Consider the following 10,000-nt stretch of genomic DNA (forward strand, 5'->3'; position numbering starts at 1 on the left):
CTCTGTGCCTGTCATAATGCGTGACTAATGCATTTGGATGAATGTAAGATGAATATTTCTCCTAGCCTCGCGAGACCATCCACGTACTTCCGGCCAAGGATTGCCTCCACTACGTAATAATACGAAATGAAATGGTAGTATTATGGGATGGTCAGGACCAGGCTATATTTCTCCTAGGTATTCAAAAAATTCAAAAAGAGGGCGCCTGCGCCTTTCAATGTGGCTTTAGTTATGTGGTGGTGTGTTGGCTTGGAATATAGAGTAATACAAAGTCAGAAAGTCTGGAGCTCGCACTCAAAAAAAGACTTGAAAAGAGATGCCCAAATAAAGTGGGTTTTTAATGATCTCACATATGCCGTGCTATATTTACAAAAGTGCAAACGTTTCGGGTGATCCCATCCTCGGATCCTAGGATGGGATCACCCGAAACGTTTGCACTTTTGTAAATATAGCACCGCATATGTGAGATCATTAAAAATCCACTTTATTTGGGCATCTCTTCTCAAGTCTTTTTTGAGTGCGAGCTCCAGACTCTCTATTTCTCCTAGGTTACATGGCCCTCTCAGCCCAAGACAATCATGACAAATGCCATGCCTTTTCCTGTTGTGGACACTACATCTTTCATCTTTGCATCTTCCCAGATCCAAAACCATCTCTACATGGCTAATTGGAATTGACAAAATATCACACAGTCAGCTAATATTCTGGAAGCATATTAACCCCCATAGACAATCATATCCTGTACCCTTTCTTCTTCATAATCCCGTTGTCCATCTCTACTTTGTCTTCCCGTCCATTTCCTATCACACTTAACCATTAACACTCATCCACCTCCGTCCTCATCCACTCTCATATCCTCTGGGTGTTTGCGTGAGAAGTACGGCCGCACTTCCATCCACGTTTCGAGGTCAACCCTCTTTTCTCCTTCATCTCAATATCCTCATCCTCCCCCTCACCCTCATCCAGGACTTGGGTTGGACTCTGGTGCCTCTTTGTTTAGATGTTCATCACCTTCTCTTCTTTTCTTGAGTGATGAAGAAGCCACAGGAAGTGATGTCGTGGCCATTGGAGTACTCCTGCACTACATTCATGTGTTTACTCTTTGTTGTCTATTAGATGGCCAGTTCCTGGTCTTGAGACATTCCTACGTCTGCCACTGGCTGTGTGTGTGTGCGTGTGTGTGTGTGTGTGTATTTGAGCCTGTGTGGATTATGGTGTCTATAAGCTTTGTTTCCCAACGTGCACGCTAGCATGTGTGCGTGTGTACGTGCGTGTGTGTGTGCGTGTGTGTGTGCATGTGTGTGTGTGCAAAAACATGTGTGGGGATAGTACGACCAAGACATGTAAAATAGAACTTTCTAAAGTATAATGGATAAGGTCTTCCAGGGTGATTTGCCCTCTGCTTTTCTGCCATTTCGGTCTCTGCTTGCCCTGTTCCTCCGTCTTCTTCTTCTTCTTCTTCCTCTTCTTCTTCTTCTTCTTCTTCTTCTTCTACTCCTCCTCTATGCTATTGCTTTCTCTTTTTCTCCTGACGTGTCTGTGTATCTCTGACTGCCGCTCCTGCCTCTCTCTGATCCAAGCTGCATGGTGCAGCCTATGGCAAGGGCATCTATCTCAGTCCCATCTCCAGCATATCCTTTGGATACTCAGGTAGGCTCGCTGGAGCTATCGCTCTTTTCCTCTCTCTAATTCCTTCTCTCTCTTTCTCTCTTTCTCTCTCACTCCTTCTCTCTATAACTCTCACTCTCTCTCTGTCCCTTGATCTGTTAATCTCTCTCTCCCTCCTCTACGACTCTCCCGTCTAGCCTCCCTCTGTCAAATGCATCTCTTGCTCTTTCTGTTTCTCTATCTGTTGTTTTTCTCTCTCCTCCTTTCTGTCCTCCCTGTCTGCTCTGTTCATCATATCACCTTCACTCCCCCGCGTTGACTCGCTCCGCGTCGTTGCTTTCATCATCATCTCATCATCTGTCGCCCGTGTTCTTGCGGGGGGTTACACCTGATCACCTGTGAAAGTGGCGCAGTCATTGTCGCAGCTGTGCTGTGCTGTGTGTTCTCTCTCTCTCTCCTTTCATCTCTTGTTCTCCGTCTCTCTCTTTCTCTATCTCTGACTTTCTTCTCTATAGGGTTACCTCTCTGGTTATCTCTCTACCGGTATCTCTCTATGTTTGTATCCCTCTCCTCCTCTCATTCTCTCTCTCTCTCTCTGTCTCTCTCTCTCTCACCCTATTTCTTTCAAACACTCTCTCTGCGTCTGCCTCTCTCACTCTGTGTGCCTTTGTCTCTGTCTCCATCTGTATGTGTGTGTGTTTGGTATGCCTGCGAGGGTGCGAGTATGTGTGTGTACCTGCATACATACATATGCACATTCATTTCCAAGGCTTACAGCATGTTGGCTCACAGCCTCTGCTCTTGTTGTGCAACGTGGGGTTATCGCACCTTGTGGTTGTCATTGTGCATATGCAATGTGTGGTTCTCTCTGTCTCTTCCTGTGCTCCACGGTGAAGCAGATGTCTGGTTCTGTTTCTGCCATGCCACATGTGTTTACATCATCTAACACCACAGTACTCATGATCTATCATCTGCATCTTGACATCACATACTACCCCGTGCTATTTCCGTTCATGGGATTGCGGCAATATCTTATACTAATAATGACCAAGAGAGCATCATATAACTGTGTGTGTGTGTGTGTGTGTGCATGTGTGTGTGTGTGTGTGTGTGTGTGTGTGTGTGTGTGTGTGTGTGTGTGTGTGTGTGTGTGTGTGTGTGTGTGTGTGTGTGTGTGTGCCTGCGTGTGTGTGTGCGTGCGTGCGTGCGTGCGTGGGTGCGTGTGTTAATGTGTTTCAGGAATGGGTAAAGGACAGCATCGAATGCCCACTAAAGATGAGCTGGTGCAGCGCTACAATCGCATGAACACCATCCCACAGGTATATGTGTGTACCAATCTTATTCATAATTGCTCTACCCTGCGTATGACTGTGTGCCTTGTGCATGGTCATTTTGTCATATCTGGCTTGGTTTTATTTAAATAATGGTGTGTGTGTGTGTGTGTGCATGCGTGCCTGCGTATGTTTCCTGAAACATCGTGGACCTCTCTCAGAGTCGATGTATCCAGTCCAGATTCCTGCAGAGTAGAAACCTCAACTGCATAGCGCTCTGCGAAGGTAAGCCTCTTTTGGTTGAATATTTTCTGTCAGAGAGGTGCTGAGTTGTAACAAATTATTATTATTATTATTATTATTAATATACATAAAGAATAATATTAATTTTAATGTATAATTCAATTTACCAATATGATTATTATTGTTATTAGTTTACACATAATGTTTGTTTTTTGCCATGAAGTAAACCATGACCAAATGTTCTGTAGTATGCAGACTTCAGGCTTATACATAGATCAACTTTTGTCCTGCACCTTAACAAAGGATGTATAAATATACTGTATATCTTCTACTTGTTTAATGATGTGGGCACAGAACTGAGGGTGTCTGTGCTTTGCCCCAGGTGCGATTTAATGCAAATAGCTGGTAAATGTAGATGGGTAATTCCTTGACTGCGCTGATAAAAAAGTAGCCTCAACAAAAACAACAACAGGCAATTAAGGGCTACAAACCTTTCTGAACAGGTTTTAATGAATATACATGCAATCTTGCATGTGCACACATTGTTAACAAATTACAGTGTAAACACACTGATAACACTGATTAAGTACACCACTGGAATATTATGAATTCAGAAAAAAATACCGTACGTGAAGACAACAATACTAAGAAAGTGAACATCACTCTGATAAAGTAAACATCCTCACTCCAAGAAAATCTATACAATTTCTCCATTTTGGCAGATTAGCTCCCCTGCACTAGTATGTCAACACCTGAAAGCCATTTCCAATATCTGTGATGAGTCCACAGAAAATGGCTTTGAAACTCAATATGCCTGTGATCAAGCAGCCATCTTATGAGTCCCCTTTTTGGATTGCAAATGTCACTGACTACATCAGCATCTCAAACAGTGTAATTACACATCTCATCAAAAGGTCTTGTTTTACCTGCACCCATTTATTCAATTGAGCTTTAACAAGCTCATTTGCGCTGGTACATTAGGTATCAGGAAGTGTTTGTCTTGTTAAACGCAAGAGAAATGACCAAAGCATGTTTCCGTGGGCTATATTCAGGTGGAAAAAAAGCTGCATTGGCAATACATTTCTAGACAGTGCGTATCTGTTGTGTACATACCAGTGACTCCCAAAGTGGCCATTTGGTAAACAAAAAAGTCACAGATTTTTCAGCATCCTTCATGAGACAGATTGAGTGTTAACCAAAATAAAGCATGCTAGTCTCCCAAATGGGCATGGCTGCTATAGGATGGAAGTTTAGAACCTTACACCATATTGAGTGCGGAAGAAACTCGTTACAACCTGAGTCTTTATTAGCAATCTCGTGTCAATATCATTCTCTGGTGTCACCTTAAGCTGCACCGGCCTTCTGTCATCTGAAATCAAACTCTAACAGTAATGATACAGAGGGCAACTGTTTGTGTGTGTTGCTATGCTAATCCAGGTTCTCCTTATAAAAAATGTTATGTGATGAACAGTCTAAGCGACATCTTGTGGTATCGTTGCCTCGACACATTGTGCAAAACCTTGCCCTGCATATCTTCACCCTAAGAGAAAGAATGTAAATTCATGTATGAGTATGTTTATTGTTGTTGTTGTTGTTGTTGTTGTTGTGTGTGCGTGTGTTGGGGTGTGTGTGTGTGTGTGTGTGTGTGTGTGTGTGTGTGTGTGTGTGTGTGTGTGTGTGTGTGTCTGTGTGTCTGTGTGTGTCTGTGTGTGTCTGTGTGTGTCTGTGTCTGTGTGTGTGTGTGTGAGTGAGAGAGAGAGAGAGAGATTATTGTCAATGTCTTATTTATATGTTTTAGTTTAACTGCACATTGGAGACTGGTCAAACGCAATTTCAAACTTCTGTGCTAACCCTGTTACATACGTAGATTTTTGACAATAAAGTACACTTGACTTGACTTGACTTGACTTGAAGTGTCCTCCCTCTGCAGTGATCACCTCTAAGGATCTACAGAAGCACGGCAATATCTGGGTGTGCCCCGTCTCGGATCACGTCTGCACACGCTTTTTCTTCGTGTGAGTGCACTGTACCGAGTGCATGTGTTGCTTTTACACACGACTTCCGTTGTCCTGCAAAGGACAAAAAAGTTTTGAGATTTCATTCACATAACAAATGATCTTTTGAATTGTTTTAAATGAACTGTATCATCCTTCACCTGCATACAACTCATTATTTGCAAATTACAATGAGAGACATTTAAAGAAGACAAGCTGCTTGTAGAATAACAGCCCAGTCCATGGTATGATTAATCTCAATTTAACGTTATATTAAAAGATCCTACTTTATTGCAAAGGCCATATGCAATATTACAAAGGTGTATTTCCCTTCATTACCACACACTAAGCACAATAGGCCTACTAGAATAGGAGTAAATGATCCCACTTAACTCATTGGCTGCCAGCCATTTTCATAAAAGAGTACCTCGGAGTGCCAGAGATTTTTCTGCATTTTGGGCGGTTTTTGGAGGCTCACAGAAAATTTAGTTCTGTGTCTATGTCAACACCATACCTATCAAAACACAGATTAGACGCTCATCTGTCATCAGAAAAAAACGGTGTCTCTCTACCCCTTTCCGTTCTTTCATAATCATCTGTTGAAATTAAGTGGAATTCGCCAAAATGCTGCTTTCTAGCCAAAAAGCTGAGAAAACGCCATTTGAAGTAGAACTATTACTGCAAACGTTTTTGCCCATAATGGCATCATCCTAACAACTCCAAACCTATCAGATGCTATTGCAGAGTCTTCTGTCATCTGTAGCCTGAACAAAAGATCGTTTGTATGACCTTTTCAACCTAATATACTGAAATATAACGGGCGTGGACTCGAAAACAAGGGTGTTTTGGTTTAGTTGCTGGCGTGCAGAATGGATCATGACAGCAGGTTCCCCTAACTCCGGGAACTCCCTCCCTCTCCCTCTCCCTCTCCCCTCGTTGGAGAAGGAAAGCTGGTTTATTTCCTCCAAAAATAGTACCGTGTTGTGTCTTGCGGGGGAGGGAGGCAGGTAGGCAGGCAGGCAGCTCCGCTTAGCGTAGCTTCTTTGGCAGAGCGGACAATTTGCAGATTGATGATTACTGTCATCATGGTTCTGCTATAGTGATCTTGTCATATATTGTTCAATGAATTTTCTTTTGATAAAGTACTGATCACATATCCAACATTTCACAAGCCGATTGGAGTGGTGAAGGCTAGCTGGTCTGAGGCTAAGTGCAATGCTTTCTCATGTGAGCTGACTGCATCTGACCAGACACAAAGGCTACTCTGTTCCAAGAATCTGCAACCCCCCTGTCTTTTTTTGATGATACAGTAAGCTGATCATACTATACAGATCCATAAAAAATAACTGTAGAATGAGTAAAAATAGTTGACTTACCAAGGCTCCTATATTTAGGCTTAGTTGTAAGTTGTTAGCGATTTCGTGCTAGCTAGCTAGCTAGCATAGCGAAATTTATAGCCAAGCATTCCCAACATCACCACTAGTCCCGTGCATTCTCCTGTTAGATGATATTTTGTAAGCATCATCCTGATGTTGTGTAGGCTGATCACTTTATCCAAAATGAAAGGTTGCCACACAGATCATATCATGGTGTATTTTGGGCAAGCTAGCTACAATGCCTAGATAGCAACAGGGGGTTGTATTTTGGTCATGAGAGGAAGGGTTTTTTTTGGTCAGGCTCTGACACTAAAATCAGTAGCCTACCTGTGTTAAAATCAGAGGGCAAGAAAGTAGACTACTGTCACAGGTGCTTTACTTTCAAAAAATATTTTTCTATGCTACTTTTGAGATTATAATAGTAAAAAAGGGGTGTTTCTGTCTTGACATTTCCTCCTGGTCTGAACTAAGCCCTGCCTTGACTGTTCCTAAGGACACTTCTGCCACCTACAGGAACAGTTAGAAAATGCCTAGAGGCTTGAAATTTATACAGAAGATAGGTCAGACCGTCCTCGAGGTCTGGCTGTAAAAAAACGCAATTATCGGCGAACGACGTCGAAGGCAGGGGGCGTCACTATTCGAAATGACGTCATTCGACGGCCAAGGCAGCCAATGAGTTAATTGCAAAGGTTATAATATTTCATCAGCTGTACTGCCATAATCCTGTGGTGAAATAGTATGATCATACATAATCTTCCAAACGTTACTACACTGCATTCCATGATGTAGATGGTATATGATGTTTTAGTGGTAACACACATCAGGGTGGTGAGCCACAGCTAATGCCACTATTGTATGGATTCATTTTAGTTCTTTTTTTGTTTTTAGTGGATTATCTAAGAAGCATATTCATTGCAGTGCATTAATGGCCAATTACTTATTAATTTATGGGCATTGGCTGTAGTTGTACCACCTGACATCTGATCCCAAACAAGCATCATTGACCCAGATACACTGTACCAGCAGACACCATAAAACTAAGCTTACCCCAATAACCTTCTTCTCCCTTGTCTTGTGATGACCCCATACCACCCCCTCACCTCCACCTCTGCCTACAGGTATGAAGATGGACAGGTGGGAGATGCCAATATCAACACCCAGGAGCCCAAAGTCCAGAAGGAGATCATGCGTGTCATCGGCACTCAGATCTACTCCAGCTGAGCATGCCCACAAAGGACTCTATTCCTCTCCTCATGTTAACAAACATATCCATACCATACCATACAATACTATACCATACCATACCATACCATACCATACACACACACACACACACACACACACACACACGCACACACACACACAAAAATACACAATATTCACACAATGTTCCCGCAACTCCCCTTTCTCCATCTTTTCTCCTTGCCTGAATATGGACATACATGCATAAATACATTCATGCATACAGACACACTTCCCACATATCATGTCATGTTTTGTGACATTTCCAAACTTGGCTTCTTTTTTTTGCTGCAAAGCGGCTGTCAGCAGCCTGCTGTCAACAGTGTCTGCGTGTTTGTGTTTGTTTGTGAGCTTGTGTCTGCATGGGTGGGAGACAGAGTGTGTGTGTGTGTGTGTGTGTGTGTGTGTGTGTGTGTGTGTGTGTGTGTGTGTGTGTGTGTGTGTGTGTGTGTGTGCGTGTGTAGGAGCGGGAGGAGGAACACCCTTCATATTGTCTAGGAATCAAGGGCCTTGTGACAGCACCTACCGCCCCCCCTTACACACACACACACACACACACACACACACACACACACACACACACACACACACACACACACACACACACACACAGCTATGGTACAACTGCTACGGTAGACAGAGTGTATGTACTGTATGGCCTGCTTTCATGTTGCACACTTGAAAGGCAACGTGTCCTCGGTCTCTCCCTGAAGACTGTGTGTGTGTGTGTGTGTGTGTGAAGAAGGAAGCCAGCTCCTTAGCTTCAGACATCTCTCTCTCCGTCTTTCTCTGTCTCTGTCCCTGTCCCTGTTTCTCTCTCTCCCTTTTCTTCTTTGCATGCAGACCTGACTGTTAAAAGGGCCTTCTGAGGACACACCATCTTTAAGGAGACAAAAACCTGCACGCCCGCACGCACGCGCGCAGGCACACACACACACACACACACACGCACACACACACGCACACGCACACACACACACACACACACACACACACACAATGGCTTTCACGGGCCCATCATTTTCCATTTCTGATGAACTCTTCACACTTCACTAGCATTTATTTCATTTCAGCATTGACATCCAAGCCTGTCATTGGTCGATGTTTATCATTTTTCATTGTGAATATCTAATGGAAGAAAAAAATGATAATTGAACATGTTTATTACCTTCGTCGTCTCTTGCTTCTAGATGATGGATCCCAGAGCTTTTTAAAATTACGTTTGTAAAGACATTTTTTTTCTCAGAGATTAGTTGCAGATAATGATGTCTGGGTCAGTGCATACACTAAGGACCACGAATAAACGTACCTCTGTCTTGGTTAGTGCTCACTGGCACAGTGGCAAAAATGAACTTCCACTCAGATATACTATCCCAAGGCCCTTCACTATGCCCATAGATGTCTACAACAGTCATGCCACGGTATCTGAGATCTACCTGCCTATGGCATCGGATGATCAGTATATGTCACCATCATACACCAAGGCAATAGACAGGCAGACACCCCCCATGCCAGGGTATCTAAGACCTGTACCCCTTGCCACGCTATAGTATGCAATATACACTATACCACCACGTACACCATGGTATCATATCTATGGAATTAGGACATCTCATGCATACCATCCATGATGGAGTGGCATAGGTATACCAACGCTTGTCACAATGGCAACAGACATACACCATTCCTATACCCCTCTGCAATGCCATGGTCTTGATGTACTGTATATCATCCTCTATCGTATGTATACCAGATGCCATTTCCACACGAATCCAGTCTAGACCTTTCCTCAACGACTACATTAACTCCCAGTCACACACTCACACCTTTCGCAGTCAGTGTTAAGGCGTTATTAAAAGGGCATACAGCATCCAATGCATCACATGTAATGGAAAGTCAAACGTGTGATTTTGCCATTCACACTTTGCTATTACAATGAAGCATTGGCTTGGGAAGCAGGGACTGGAGGAGGTTTATTAATAAATGAGGCCCTTTAAATGAGTTTTTTAATGGCCGACCCAAGACTGAGAGGAACGATAAATAAAAGATGTTTAGTTCTTGTCAATGGAACGAATCCCGACAACGCTTTTTCTCAGCCTCAGCTGAAATGGTTCTCTGATGACTTCATGTAGATTGTACAAGTAAGTCAGAGTCGGACTGCTACTAACATGGGCCCGGCAGGTGTACAGTGGTAGCCCTTGCAGATTTGAAATATTGTCATTGATGGGGAATACTAACGGACTTGGCACTTTACACAGCCTCCATG

General features: G+C 43.2%; 1 protein-coding gene across 1 annotated transcript in view; it reads left to right on the plus strand.

Annotated features, from left to right (window-relative positions):
- LOC134439160 (protein mono-ADP-ribosyltransferase PARP6) overlaps positions 1–7,748 on the plus strand; it is a 38,392-nt gene extending 30,644 nt beyond the window's left edge. The window contains exons 19-23 of the mRNA XM_063189026.1: positions 1,581–1,650; positions 2,848–2,927; positions 3,101–3,164; positions 5,053–5,137; positions 7,611–7,748. Coding sequence (XP_063045096.1) covers positions 1,581–1,650; positions 2,848–2,927; positions 3,101–3,164; positions 5,053–5,137; positions 7,611–7,713 — 402 coding nt within the window. The 3' untranslated portion in view covers positions 7,714–7,748. The remainder of the gene's footprint in view (positions 1–1,580; positions 1,651–2,847; positions 2,928–3,100; positions 3,165–5,052; positions 5,138–7,610) is intronic.
- Positions 7,749–10,000: the final 2,252 nt, after the last annotated feature.

Source organism: Engraulis encrasicolus, chromosome 22 (assembly GCF_034702125.1).
Source record: "Engraulis encrasicolus isolate BLACKSEA-1 chromosome 22, IST_EnEncr_1.0, whole genome shotgun sequence".
Taxonomy (NCBI): Eukaryota; Metazoa; Chordata; class Actinopteri; order Clupeiformes; family Engraulidae; genus Engraulis; species Engraulis encrasicolus.